At 39.3% G+C, this 14846-nt stretch overlaps 3 protein-coding genes across 5 annotated transcripts; 2 read left to right on the top strand and 1 right to left on the bottom strand.

Annotated features, from left to right (window-relative positions):
* On the top strand, positions 231-3079 carry LOC18783596 (tRNA (guanosine(18)-2'-O)-methyltransferase). The gene is made up of 6 exons (XM_020560993.1): positions 231-447; positions 533-1013; positions 1186-1324; positions 1543-1604; positions 2006-2144; positions 2526-3079. The coding sequence occupies exons 1-6, from the start codon at positions 315-317 to the stop codon at positions 2661-2663; spliced, it is 1092 nt and encodes a 363-aa protein (XP_020416582.1). The 5' UTR covers positions 231-314; the 3' UTR covers positions 2664-3079.
* On the bottom strand, positions 3157-5611 carry LOC18783482 (putative F-box/LRR-repeat protein At3g59160). Of its 3 annotated transcripts, none has more exons than XM_020560992.1 (5): positions 5499-5611; positions 5008-5144; positions 3868-4821; positions 3642-3776; positions 3157-3533 (listed from the first exon to the last, which is right to left on the bottom strand). In XM_020560992.1, the coding sequence occupies exons 2-5, from the start codon at positions 5032-5034 to the stop codon at positions 3180-3182; spliced, it is 1470 nt and encodes a 489-aa protein (XP_020416581.1). In that variant the 5' UTR covers positions 5035-5144; positions 5499-5611; the 3' UTR covers positions 3157-3179. The 3 variants fall into 3 exon arrangements, with proteins under 3 accessions (XP_020416581.1, XP_007216952.1, XP_020416580.1); XM_007216890.2 differs by having other exon boundaries at positions 5008-5106; XM_020560991.1 differs by lacking the exons at positions 5008-5144; positions 5499-5611 and having other exon boundaries at positions 3868-4949.
* LOC109948148 lies at positions 6662-11329 on the top strand. The gene is made up of 2 exons (XM_020560106.1): positions 6662-7099; positions 11141-11329. The coding sequence occupies exons 1-2, from the start codon at positions 6662-6664 to the stop codon at positions 11327-11329; spliced, it is 627 nt and encodes a 208-aa protein (XP_020415695.1).

Here is a 14846-nt window from a genome sequence, read left to right as displayed (position 1 = left end):
TTTGGATTAGTTTATGCTTGATGAGCTCTCAGTTGTTGATTAATCTGAAATATCATTTGTCCCACTGAATGTTAAATTAAACTTTTCTTCAATGTTTGAACGTTATTAGGTTTTATAATATTAGCATCTTTCTTTAAAATACCCCAATGGGCCCAAATCATCGTTCCTTTTTTCTGATACTAAGTATGGAACGACGTCGTAAGATTTGAACGCTATCCCAAATGAAAATCCCCTTTGGTCCTCTGGACAGCTATAGTGATTAGTGAGCAGCTGGAGTTGCAGCATCCACGGCTTGGCGCCAAAATCACTGCAAAATGAGTGCCTGCAAAACCCTAGTCCGTACATCTCTCTCTTCGATCAGTTCCAGTCTCCGAGCCAGTGGACCACCCATCCCTCTGCTCCACTCACCCTCCCTCCGCTTCTCTCCTCTCCTTTCACCCAATCAAGGTACTCTCTCTCTCTCTCTCTCTCTCTCTCTCTCCACTCACACACAAATGTCTAATTCAATTTCGTGATTTCAATTTGATTACAGGGCTCAGACTTGCTTCGCACAATGTTCCTTCACGGCCGTACGCTTCAATTTCAACAGAAGCGGCAGATTTCACAGACGAAGCCCAATTCACAGACTCAACCCTAGAACCGCCGGAGATTCCAACGCAAGACACCGTGGAGCAACTGCTCAAGCAGAAAAACGACGTCGGACGCCTGATGAAAATGGAGCGCAGCCCTGAGTCCGCACACCAGCGCGGCGGTCGGTGGTTCCCATACCTCGATAAGTTCAGCTGCGGGGAAGATGCTTATCTCAACAGCGCTGAGGTTCTGGATGCTTTGGATCCGTACATATTGGATGTGAGGAAGGAGAGATTCAGGAGGGTGGTGAAGAACCGGAGCTACTCGGTGTGTTTGGTGGTCGAAGGGTTGGGCGATTTCGGCAACGTCTCGGCCGCATTCCGGTCCGCCGATGCGCTCGGGTTTCAGTCGGTTCATGTGCTTTCGTGCGACAGCTCCAAAAGGTGCAACGGCATTTGAGGTGAAAAGGGTCTGGTTTTACTTCAAAAATTTTATAAAATTAAAAAGGGGATTTGTTTTATTTCGATTAGTAAGTTTAATTGAAGCTGTTCTGTAATGAGTTTCATTTCTTTACTGTATTTTTTTTGTAATAGAAAAGGCTTGATCTTGTTTCAGGTATAGAGACAATCGCCATGTCAGTATGGGAGCAGAGAAATGGTTGGACATTGAACTTTGGGACTCTACTCCTGAGTGCTTTGAAGTTCTGAAATCGCGTGGTTATCGAATTGCCACAACACATGTGGGCATGGATGCGGTAATTATCATACTTTCTTCTTATTTAGAATTTGTTTGCAAGAAAAGGATGTTCAAAGAGTAATATTACTTCCAGGAATGCACCATAATCTAAAAAGATTTGATTTGATTTTTTTTAATATTTTCTGATTACAAGTGGTAGATTGATTTTTGGGTTCTCTTATGCATCCTGAAAGTTCAAGCTTGTGTCTGATTGACCCTTGCATTTTATTTTTGAAGGTGTCTGTTTACGACATGGATTGGTCATGCCCAACAGCAATAGTAGTCGGAAATGAAAATAGGTATTTATACCTTTTCCTATTTACATATCCCGAAACTTTAGGGTTTAGGAATGCTGATATACTTGTTTCCATCTGATCAATATCAAATATACATTAGTTCCTTTTTCACCAATGGATGAATTTAGAAATTCAACCAAGTGTAACACTAAGAAAATTATGCCTTCAATACAATGCTCTTTCAAAAAGAAATTTAGTTGGAGTCCTGTTCATTGTGATACACACTTGTATGTACTCTTGTGGGATGTGAGATCCGTTAGTACATTCTTTTTGTGCTGGCCTATTATGTTGAGAATGCTAATCATATATTCTGCTCTTGCTTTGCCTCTAGTTAAAGCATTGCTATATGTTCTTGGATATTAATTATAGTAGTTTTCTTTTTAATTTGAATTTTCTGAATACAGGGGAATAAGTGATGAGGCCCTGGATTTGTCAGATTTGCATTGCAGTATTCCGATGAAAGGCATGGTGGACTCTTTCAATGTTTCAGTTGCTGCAGGCATTCTCATGCACCATGCTGTTTGTGATAGAACTTCTCGCCTGGTAATCACACTATTGCTTAGAAAATTATTGTTACTGTTATTTTATGCTGGTCTTCATTACTGTATGTTTTTTAATAGAAAAAGACACTTTTCAAGTGATATCTAATGAGATTAAATTACCAGGCAATCGTAGATCAAATATTCTATGTTGGCTTTATCGGTTTTGAAATTCAGTTCTCAACTGAATGTGCAATTGAGCATGCCTGAGTTTTTGTATTGCGTATATGAAGCCAAATTCAGTTTTGGATCTTAAATTTTTCCTTCTTTTTCTACAACAAACCTCTGTTGGTTCTACCGGAAGTTGCTGGAGCATTACAGCTGTTGCATGTTCACTTAAATTTCAAACAGCATATGCTAATAACTAGTGTGCACGAATGTACAGGGTTGCCATGGTGATCTGACATTTGAAGAGAGCCAAATTCTGCTTGCTGAATTCTCTCTCCGGCATAGCAAGAGTTCAATGAGCATTGCACACGAGTATGCAAAGCGGAAGGCAGCTGTCCTCACACCAAGGATTTGATTCTTTTCCGATTTCTGATTTCCGATTGGATGTTAGACAAATGCGATCTCCAAATTCATCGTAAGAAAGCAATCACATAAAGGAGCAGAGCAGATCAAGAATCCCCTTTAAGCTAATCAACGGGACAAATCTGCTGCCTTTTACATTAGAAAGTGACACTTGTTGCGACATCACATTGATTCTGGAGGGAGGCAACATGGGAGCTTACCTTAGTGACCAAGCGTAGCAGCAGTGTGGAGAACCATGTCTTTTTGGATCAAGAATTGTCTTTTGGCTGTGTAATTGTCTGGTAAAAACATATATTTTCTATTACTTTGATGATTTTTACTTTTTAATGATAGAACACGAAAATTAGATTAAGTAGACCATGATTAAACTAATATTTTTGTCCTATTATTTTAAGGTTAGATCATGATGCAATTTGCACCATCTAATAATAAAATGTCCCCGACCCTAATAAAATTTATCAAACCTTTCAATAATTAGATTGTCCTAATTAAAGTTTCAATAAAATCATTACAGAATTATAATTCTGGCATCAGTCTTTACTTCCTTTAGTTTCTCTTGTACAAGTGCTCTGTCATTTTCTTCCCAAGATGAGTTTGATGTATATTGACCGTATATGCCCATGACCTTGCACCACACTCCGGCGCCCAGATATACTTCTCCAAATGGATCGATTTCCATGATCTCGAGCTTTGTTGTGTTCTTCAAGATAGAAATGGCAAACTCAATCTCGTACGGCGTACTTCGAAATGCCTGCAACTTAACTTTTCTCAGATGATTATGTTTCAGCCCCGAAAATTTTCGTATCTCTTGTTCATCCTCACAGAAACTATCATCGAAACAAGCACCCCATACATGCAATACCTGCCATTTAATTTGGTTGGATGAGATATACAAATAACAAGAAGCAACAGAATCAGAGGACACACACAACTGATTTACATAGCAAGTAAAAACTTTAGAATTACTAACCGATACTACAAGTTGTTCCAGAAAAGGTGTAGCCTTGAGAAGATTCAGAACCCCCGCGAAGTCAGCTTTCGGCGAAAACAGATCCACCTCCAGTTTCTTGAGGTCTCTAAACGTTGGTAAGCTTCGGGGCAATTCCTGCACATAAACATTAACCGTCTAAATTTTAGTTTCGCAAAATAATATCAACTGACATGCTTTTGAAAGGTAGAAATAAATCTTCACTCACGTCATGACTCAGCATCTCCAGTTGCAGATGAAGAGTCTCAAGCCCAGAAAACGATGCAAATTGGGTTAGTTGAGCACATAAGTTAAAGTGAAGAATCGAATCAAAAGAAATTTTTGCTGGATATGGAGGTTTGATGGAAAGATTCATGTGTAAACTTCCACTCAAGATCTCCAAGGAAGCAAGCTTTACTAGAGAAATATCAACTCTTTGCATATCATAACAATGGACCACTTTCAAATCATTGAGACGAAGTGATGGACCTTTAACCATCAACTCCGAGGCACCCCAGCAATAATCCAAGGTCAAGCTTTCAAGGAGCAAACAGTCAGATAAGAGACGTGCCAGAGAAATGTTGTCTACGATAACTTCGCACATATAAAGAGTTGTTAGATGACTGAATCTGTCAAAACTGGGTGGAAGTCTTAGAACACATCCGGTCAGTGACAAATTTTTTAGAGTTGATGGCCTCAGCTCTGCAAGCAACCAGCAGGGGAAATCATAATAATTTTCTTTTTCTGCTTTCGAGCAATGACTGAAATGAAGGTAAAGCACTTCAGCTCCCTTTGTGATTGCAAAGCGAATCCATTCGTCAAGAATGGCGGTAGATTCTCTGTTGAAGTAGAATTTCACTTTGAAAGAGTCTACCTTATTGCCATGGTGGAGCTGCAAAACTTTGTTCACACATCTTATAAAGTCTTGTTTCGGAAGTTTATCAACAATCAGGTCGTCGTCATCACAGTAAGCATCATCATCAATGCTGATTCCAAAAACGTTTGGAATGTCGAATTCAAGATTGAGCCTTGTTAGTATTGGATGCAACACTAGACGCCTCCACCGAGGTGATACCATGCTAGTGGCATCCACTACATCTTTCAAGGTTAACAATGAAAATATGGATGACAAGATGCAATCTGGCAACTCATTAATCAAATCCTTGCTCTCGCCCTCCTCACCCTGAAAACAAAACAACAACCCACTAAATAACTTCATCATGCACTTGAAGAAGAAGAAGAAATATATATTGAACCCGAAAAATAAAAAACAAAACCAACTCTAGAGTTTCCATTATATGCAGGCAGGGCAAGTGCCGTCTCTTAAACTTTAAGAAAAAATTGATAAGAGTTGATGAAACACACTTACAGTGGCTAAAGTTGCACTTTCATCCATTGGCCTTCGCGTGTAAAGTTGAACAGCAGTGAAGATGAATGTTGACTGCCTTTCCTACTGTTTTTCTTTTCCCTGTTTGGAGTATTATTTTTGTTATAGATTAATTCTTTCTGCACATATAAATTATATGAGCTTGACAATGGACATGAATAAAATTGTCACACCAACTATGTGATTGTGGCAACACGTAACAAGGCAATCAAACGATTAACCTAAGAGAACTAAGCCTGGAATCCACCATATATGAGAAAAGTTCTCGTTCAATGAATTCATAAAGATAACATAATGCCTTAGCTACATACTAGAAATAGTTTAGATACACTCCTAGAAACCCTAGGAAACAAAAGGGAATTAAATAGGGAAACTAACAAAAGTTTCCCAGAAATAGCAGAATATTTAAAGGTCCCAAAAGAAAAAGAAAACAGAAAGCACGGTGAAAAATAAACAAGGAAAAAGCTTCAAACCTTAATTAAAGAGAAGCGAGCAGATATTGTACGCTAGGATCGAGCGGCCTATATACACTGGGAACGGGAGGAGAGAAGGATCCCTTTTAATGAAAATGGTAAGAAGACGAACTCTAAAGTTATATTGTATATATAGACACCAAGTACAAAAAAGGAAGAAGCTAGGTTAAATAGTAGTTGGGTATTTAATATTAGTATCTTATGGTTACATTCTTAAGGCATGTTAGTCCCTATTTTTTCAATTTTAACAATCACATACTCCGGTCTTTGAAATTTGTTACAATTTGATTCTGCCGTTAGGGTTTCTATCAAATCTCTCTGTTAGTTGTCTGCGTGGCACGGTGGGTCCCACATTTTTTAAATTTGTTAATTTTAAATTGAATAAAATATAAATAAAATATTTAAAACCAAAAAAATTAAAAAATGTAAAAAATTAAAAATCTCTCTCTCTCTCTCTCTCTATGCGTTTTCTCTCTGCAACGATTTCAAAACCCAGCTCTCTCTTCTCTCTGCTCTCTACCCCATGACACCACCACCATCTCTCTCTCTCTGTTGGTCTTGAAAAAACTGGAGGTTGTTGGTTTCTTGGGTTTGTGTGTATTTTCAAGGGAAGGGGGTGTTAGATTTCTCTTATTCAATTTCAGATTCACAACCACCGCAAAATCAACATCCCCACCACCACCATAATCAGCAGCAGTAGCAGCAGCAAAAGTGGAATCAAAACAGCAACAAGGAGAATTGCTATGTGGGCAGCACTGAGCCCACCTCTGTTCTTGACACCAGAAGAAGCCCAAGCCCTCCCACATCCTCTTCAACACTGTCTTCTTCTCTCGGCGGCGGCGGAGCCAGCGGCAGTGGTGGTGGCGGTCCCCCTGTTGAGAAGTCAACTAAATCCCAATATATTAGGGATTGAGTGATTAGCCAAATTATATGTAATTGATTGTACATGATTTGCTTTCCTTTATTAGTCTCTTGATTGTAGGAAACCTGGGTATAGATACCCTTGACATTGTAAAGAGAAAATCATCCAGTAATCAAATATTCTTCCTTTGATTACAATTTTACATGGTACCAGAGCAAGAGAAAACCTAGCTCCTGTTTTTTTTCTCTTTACCGTCAAAAATCCCAACTTCCTCCTTCTTTGTTTTCGTTAGCTCTCTGTCATGGCTAATGACAAAGAAGTTGAAACTTCTTCCGAGGATGGAAACAAGTCTGATGTTTCGAACCCTTTTTTCATTCATCACTCTGACCATCCTGGCATGGTTCTTGTATCCAAACCGTTGAATGGAGACAACTATGGGACATGGTGTCGCTCCATAGGAATCTCCTTGAGTGCCAAGAACAAACTTGGTTTTGTTAATGGCACTGTCAAGAAGCCCTCAAAGAAAATCGATCCTGATAAGTTCTCTCTTTGGCAACGTTGCAATGATATGATTCTGTCTTGGATCTTGAATTCCCTTGATGAAGACATAGATGATAGCGTCATCTACTCTGACACTGCTCACGATATATGGGAAGATTTGAAGGAGCGTTTCTCTCAAAGCAACGTTCCTCAAATTTTCCAGATCCAACGTGACATTGCCTCCCTTAGAGCATTTCCAGTAAAGGGCCCAAGGGGAGGGTTGGGCCCGAGGGGGGGGGGCAAACCCAATTTTTCCTTTCCAACAGCAAAGATCTGGCCAGGGCAAGATGTGGGGCCCACGAAACTGGGCAGGCCCAAGCTCCAGCCCGAGGGCAATGGGTGACGTCAGCGCGCTGACGTCACGGCGCCAACGTTAAAAAAAATTTGATGCGCCCGCTACTGTCCCCCAACGGGTCTCTTCCACGTAGCGCGCTCCTGAGCTCTCCGATTCAAATTTTCCAGCGATCCAACGGCAGCCATTTTTCCCCGAATAAAAAAATAAAAACCGCACCCCCCAGCGGCTCTCTTCCACGTGGCTCCTTCTGGGCTCTCCGATCTGCTTTTTCCAAAAATCCAACGGCAGCCAATTATTTTCCAAATAAAAAATTGAAAAAAAATCGAAAAAATTTTTAAAAAATACCCAAAAAATACTGAATTTTTTTTTTCTACAAATACCAACCAATACTCTTCACTTTTAACACCAATTCATTCCAAATTTTCTTCTCCTTCTACTATTATTCACTTTCTACTCAATATTTTTTCACTTTCAAGTTATTTTTTTTCTCTATCATATTATGGGTTCTTCTAATGAAACCGGAGGGGCATGGAGCATGATGGAAGATGTTAGCTTGTGTGAGGCTTGACTCCGAGTTAGTCATTGTCCCGTAAAGGGCAATGAGATTAAATTCTGTCATATGTGGAAAAAAATTCATCAGGAATTTTGTGATAGGGTAATTGGTTCGACCCGTACGGATCAAGCATTATCTAGTATGTGGAAAATTCTTAACAAAGAATTGGGAAAACGGAGAGATGCATTGACAAAAGCTATGGACAACCATAGAAGCGGGGAAAACCTTAACAGTGAGGTAAATTATTTGTAATTTTTGTTTATTAATTTCTATGTCATATTAAATTTTATTTAAATATTTCTTGCAATTTATATATGTTGTTAATATTTCTTGTATTTCCAATATTAATATGAATGTTTCTTGCAATATTTATATTTTGTTTTGCATTTCTAATAAATTGTTAAAGTTTCTTGCGTTTCCATTATTTTTTTTAATACTTGTTGCATTGCCAATATTTTTAAAAGTTTCTTGTATTACCAATTTTTTTTTTATACTTGTTGCATTGCCAATATTTTTTTAAAGTTTCTTGTATTGCCATTTTTTTTTTATACTTGTTGCATTGCCAATATTTTTTAAAGTTTCTTATATTTCCATTTTTTTTTTATAGATTATGCAAGCACAAATGTTTTTTGGTGCTACTGGGCAAGGAAAAAAAAGTTTCAACCATACCCTATGTTGGGAGGTGGTGAAGAATTGTAAGAAATTCCAAATTATTCCAACGGGTCCGACGGTAGTCTTGAACGAGACGCCACTCCATGAGACATCGGCATCGGATTCACCTATGGATTCCCCGATGAGTCAAGACTCGCCTATTGAAAAGGAGCCTAGGCCTATTGGGAGGAAGGCGGCGAAGGCGAAGAGAGGGAGTAGTTCTACCAAGAATGCATCTAAATTTTTGGAGGAACTTTCAAAGATGCAAGCCATGAGAATTGAAATGGACATGAAACAACAAGAGCACGATAGGGCAATTGATGTAGAATATGCAAAAGAAAGGGAGTATGTACGCCAAGAAAAGATTGAAAAAAAGGATCGGGAAACCATGGCCATGGATACAAGCCATATGTCCCTTGAAACAAAACAATTTTGGAAGCTAGAACGAAGGGATGTTATGAGACGAAGACTTTTTCGTGACGATGGACCTAGCAACACAGATTGGTTAAATGATCAAAATCATTAAGTTAGTTTGCTTGCCTTTCATTTCATTGTACCATTAAGTTAGTTTGCTTGCCTTTCATTTCATTGTATTTTTTGTTTTGTTTTAAAAATTAGTGGTAATTCATGTATTTTATTTTATGAGTTGTATTGATTTTCTTTTAGTGAATAAAGAAAATATTCAACAAAATTCCTTTTTATTCAAAACATTCCATACATAAAAAGCAAACCACAACCAAAGCATAAAAAATAATCAAACCACAACTAAAGCATAAAAAAATAATAAAGCATAACTAAAAATACAACATAAACATAATACATTAAAAAAAACATCTTCACTTCACTTCATTCCCCTTCATTGCCTTTCACCGCCCACAAATGCTCCATCAAGTCAACTTGACGGTGTTCATAAATATACGACGATTGCATCTCCGTGTAGCGCTCAATCATACGAGGCAAGAAACTACCGTCTCTAACCAAGGAATCATGCTGCACTGGTTCTCCATTTGGCCCCATGGGTTTTTCATAAATTCGTGTTAAGGCCGTGTTCATGGGATTTGGTTCATACACTTCATCAGCATCGTAATCATACTCATCTTCCACAATCATGTTGTGGAGGATGATACAAGTCATCATTATACTCCTAAGCACCTCCTCATCAAATAGACGCACCGCACCCCTGATAATAGCCCACCGGGCTTGAAGGATACCAAAGCACCTCTCCACATCTTTTCTGTACCCCTCTTGATAAGCAGCAAAAAAAATTTCCTTATGGGATCAGGGATGTGGAATTGATTTCACAAATGTTGTCCATCTCGGGTAGATACCATCAGCTAGATAATACCCATTCTGGTATACGGTATTATTGATTTGATATGTGATATTTGGGGCTTCACCTCTCAGAACATCATTAAACATTGGGGATTGACCCATAACGTTCAAATCGTTTTGAGAGCCGGCAACTCCAAAGAAGGCGTGCCAAACCCATGTATCAAAACCAGCAACTGCTTCGAGGATGATGCTTTTCTGCCCTTTCCGATTGCCATAATCCCTTTGCCAAGCAGTTGGACAATTTTTCCATTGCCAGTGCATGCAGTCAATGCTACCAACCATTCCAGGAAATCCACGAGACTCAGCTTTTTTTAGAAGCCGTTGCAGGTCCCTGAGCGTAGGTCTGCGCAGGTACTCACTGGTGTACAGAGTTTTCACTGCATCACAAAATCGCACCAAGCTCTCCAAAATAGTGGACTTCCCCATCCGGGTAATCTCATCCACCTGATCAGCAGATGACCCATATGCTAACATTCGTATCACAGCTGTGAACTTTTGCTCGAGAAGAAGCCCCAAATTTCCAGCATAATTTTTCTTTTGAACAAAGTATTCATCATAATTACAAATATCATGCATGACTTTATTGAACAAATGAGGTTGCATTCTATATCTCGCTCGAAAATAAACATCAGAGTACAGAGAATGTGGGATAAAATAATCTTTCAGAAGATTCTTACCCCGAGAATGTCTATATCTGTCCACATTCGGGGCACGGCCTTCTCGTGAACCACGGCGGCTCTGGTTTTCTTCCTCCAGCAAAGCAACGGCCATGCCAAGTTGCTCATATAGTTTTCTCTGCACCCTTTTGCTTGCAGCTCGTCGACGCATTCTTTCTCTCCTTTCTCTCTATCGCCTCTCCAAAACCTCTTGCATGTCTGCTATTGAAAATGGAGAATTAAATCTAAAATCTGAGAAATGGAAATGTAGAGAAGATCTGGTGTGGGAGGTATGAGTTGAGCCTCTGGTTTTATAGAAAAATTTAGACAGATAGATATGACACGTGGCGCAATCTTAGAGGGTGAAAATCTTATCTGAAATTTGAAATTCAAATGAAATTTAAAATTTAAAATTTATCTGAAATTTGAATTTCGAAATGTATCTGAAATTTGACATTTTGAATTTATCTGAAATTTGAATTTTGAAATGTATCTGAAATTTATATGAAATTTGAAACTGAAAATCTTATCCGATATGAATAGTATTGACACGTAGGAACCCAAAAATCTTATCCGAAAATATTATCCAAATTAATTGTTTAAGTAAACAAAGTTGTGAAAAAAAACAAAAAAAATGAATAGTATTTGCCATGGCAAGCCTAAACTGCTGGAAACACATTTTGCTGGGGGGGCTAGGGCAGCCACTATTCACGTGAATAATAGCTGCCCTATGACTCCCCTTGCCATGGCAAGGGGCTAACTGGTGGAAATGCTCTTACTCAAGATCAAATGTCGGTTGATGCTTATTACACAAGACTTAAGGGACTATGGAATGAGTTGGCATCATACAGCGATGTGTCGACTTGTACCTGTGGTGCTATGAAAGATCACACTGAACGCGATGAAAGGAATCGTGATGCAATTTCTTATGGGTCTGAATGATTCATATGTTGCTACTCGTGGACAGATTCTTCTTATGCAGCCACTGCCATCCATACGCAACATCTATTCCTTAATTTCCCAAGAGAAGAAGCAACGACAACTGGGGACTTCTCATACTACCTTGGAACCTGCTGCAATGGCTATTCGCCAACACCAGGGATCTTCAAATTCTAATCGCAAGCCTCTTCACTACACTCACTGCGATCGGGATCATTACACAATTGATACCTGTTATAAACTTCATGGCTATCCTCCCGGGCATCAACTGCACAAATCCAACAAAAACAAGAAAGGCTCAAGTTCCTCTGCCAATCACGTGCAGAACAATCCCACTATGCAAGAATTGAAGTCTGCCATGCCAAACCTTTCTGACAGTGAGTATCAGCAGATTCTTACCATGATGTATTATAAGAAAGAGCCACAAGCAAACTCTGTAGGTGTGTCATATTATCCTTTATCTTTACACCGCTAGCTGATTGATAGTAGCGCAACATATCATATTACATCCACCTCACATTCTTTTACGTCCACAAATAACAACCTTTCCATTCCACCAGTTGTATTGCCTAGCGGTGAAAAGGCTTATATTATTTCCGTTGGGAATGCCTCTCTCAACTCATCTCTTTCTTTTAAAAAAATGTCTTGTATGTGCCTAACTACAAAGTTAATTTGATGTCAGTAAGCAAACTTACACAAGGACTTCATTGTTTCATCTCTGTTTTTCCTAATTGGTGCATCTTGCAGGACTTGGCTACGAGGAAGACGATTGGTCTGGGTAAACAGCAAGGAGGTCTTTACTATCTGGTTTCTTTGGCGTCAGACAAGCCTTCCCTCCTCCAACCATCTTGCAACCATGCTCATGCCACAGCCGTTTAGGTCATCCATCATCTTCTCGTTTACAAATTTTAGCTAAGAATGTTTTAAATTTCCCTTTTTCAAATAATGCTTGCGAGGTTTGTCCCTTGGCAAAGCAAACTCGATTACCTTTTAATTTAAGTTCTATTTCCTCTTCTAAACCATTCTCTCTTACTCATTGCGACATTTGGGGGCCATATAAAACTGCATCTTTTTCAGGGGCCCGTTATTTTCTAACTATTGTGGATGATTTTACTAGGTTCACGTGGTTATTTCTCATGCAACATAAATCTGAAACACAGAACCTGCTTAAGTCTTTTTTGGACTTTGTCCAAACACAATTCAATACTTAAGTACAACAAATACGCGTTAAAGAAAGAAATCCTAGTGAAGCCTGTATGGAATGGTGGTTGACTGCACAAACTATGGACAGTCTTCAAAATATCATGACGAAACCCTAGTTATGTTGGTTGGCAATATAAATAAAATAACCATCCAACGGTACAAAATGCTCTCTGGCTGTGGTATTTCATTTATGAAGTGGTTTTGTTTCGATTTCTCCATGCTTTGATGTCTCTTGTACTTTAAAAATAGAAAAAAAGAATTGTATTAGGTTTAAGGATCTTCTATAAAGTGGTTTTGTTTCGATTTCCCCATTCATTTACGACTGCTAGTTCCTGCGTGGCTGTGTTCATCACAACCAACCAGGCAGTTTACGAAGTATCGTATGGGCCAGGCATCTCTCCTCACCAGCATTGCCATGCTTCGTTCTTTGGGTAGGAGAGTACTACTAATGAGTTGAGTTTTGCCCATTCATTTGCGCAGCAGTCTACCAACCTGTTCAAAACATGGCACAATTGGTTGGTTATGCAAGGCAGTAGTGGCAAAGAAAATGGAAAAAGAAGTAGCAAAACAATTTAACACCACACAATTTAGTTTTGGGAGAGTACTTAAAAATAACAGCAGTCAAATCATGCACAATATTAAATTAATACTAAGTTACTAATATCAGTTTGCAAGTTTTAAGATATGACGCAAGTGAAGTGATGATATTGGAAACGGGGAAGGGGTTTATGGCGGAAAAAAGAAGAAGGAACAAGGAGGCACAAACAAAGCCCAAGTAGTTACGCCACAAAAGTTAAAGGCTAAGGAAGATCTAGAGTGATCTCAGATATCTGACCAGAAAACAAAAACAAAAAACAAAATTTTTTTTAAGAATACCAGATTGTAACAAAGTATTTTGGATCAACTTCCCCACACAGCAGACTAGAAAGAAACCATGAGATCCGCCTGCCTATCACTACAACAAAGCGGCTTAGCATGCAGTTTGAAAACGCAGAACTAAACTTTACCCAGAAGAAAAAGAAAACAGATGACACTGAGAAAAATAAACAAGGAACAAAGCTTGAAACCTTAATTAAAGAGAAAGCAAGCAGTGGCGGAGCCGATCTTCTGCACTAGGATCGAGTGGCGACCTATATATACTGGGAAGGGAAGGAGAGAAGGTTCCTTTTAATGAAAATTATAAGAAGACGAACTGTTGTATATATAGACACCAAGGAAAATAAAAAAGAAGCTAAATTTTGCTTGGTGTCTATATATACAAGATCTGAAATTTTTGGGCTCATCTTCTCATCCAACAGAATATTACTTACCTTAAAACAGGAATCATGGTGGAGATAAACAAGTCCTCTAGCAACACCTTGAATAATATTGAAGCGTTTAGCCCAATCAAACACTGCTCTTCTCATTGGATCTAATCAATACACCCATTGCCATTAGAAATGAAATCAAAAGTCCCCCTGAGTTCGGCATACTAGGATAGGAAGAACTCAGACATTATCAATGATACTGAAGAAAGATTAGGTGACAATGAGAAATTGCAGCCAAACATGAAGGGCCAGTGAAACTAACCCAATAATATCATATCCAAGCTTTTGTTGAGCTTTAAAAGATTCTTGTGTTGGAGTTCGGAGATCAACAGAATCTCATTCTTCAACTCTTCGATGCCTTGCCCTGAGCTACTACTAGATAGTCATTTTCGAAAAATCGGGCTAGGCGGTGGGCGCCCAGGAGCTAGGCGGGCAACTAGGAGCTAGGCGGACGCCTAGGCCCTAGGCGGGTCTTTTTTTCAGAGACGTTGTTTTTCATGGACTCATTCTTCAACTCTTCGATGCCTTGCCCTGAGCTACTAGATAGTCATTTTCGAAAAATCGGCCTCTGCGGTGGGAGCCCAGGAGCTAGGCGGGCGCCCCATCTTCTTCTCCAACAATGGTGTGACCGTGTTCACATTGGACCGGCCTGGTTTGTTCTATTTCATTTGTGGGGTTTCTGGGCACTGCGAGAGAGGCCAGAAGATCATCAAGGTCTTGGAACCAGCAAGCCCACCTCAATCTGCTGACCAGAACGAGCAGAAGAATCATGCTACTGCAGTTGCAATGGCAGCCATCTCTTCTGCAACTCTCATGTCCTACATTATGTCATGTTACTATATTTTTCTTTTGGTTTGTTTCATCACGAATACTCCGATTTAGGTCCGAATCCCGTATTGGATATGCTACTATACGCATCGGATACGTATCGGAGTCAACGGATACAGTCTTTGATGCACGGACAACTCGTTTTTAGAGGTTTTAAGAGGGAAAATAAAGAGGAGATAAGC

This window comes from Prunus persica, chromosome G3 (assembly GCF_000346465.2).
Source record: "Prunus persica cultivar Lovell chromosome G3, Prunus_persica_NCBIv2, whole genome shotgun sequence".
Classification (NCBI taxonomy): domain Eukaryota; kingdom Viridiplantae; phylum Streptophyta; class Magnoliopsida; order Rosales; family Rosaceae; genus Prunus; species Prunus persica.
The sequence above is the reverse complement of the archived record's forward strand: the minus strand, read 5'-3'. Positions and strand labels throughout refer to the sequence as shown.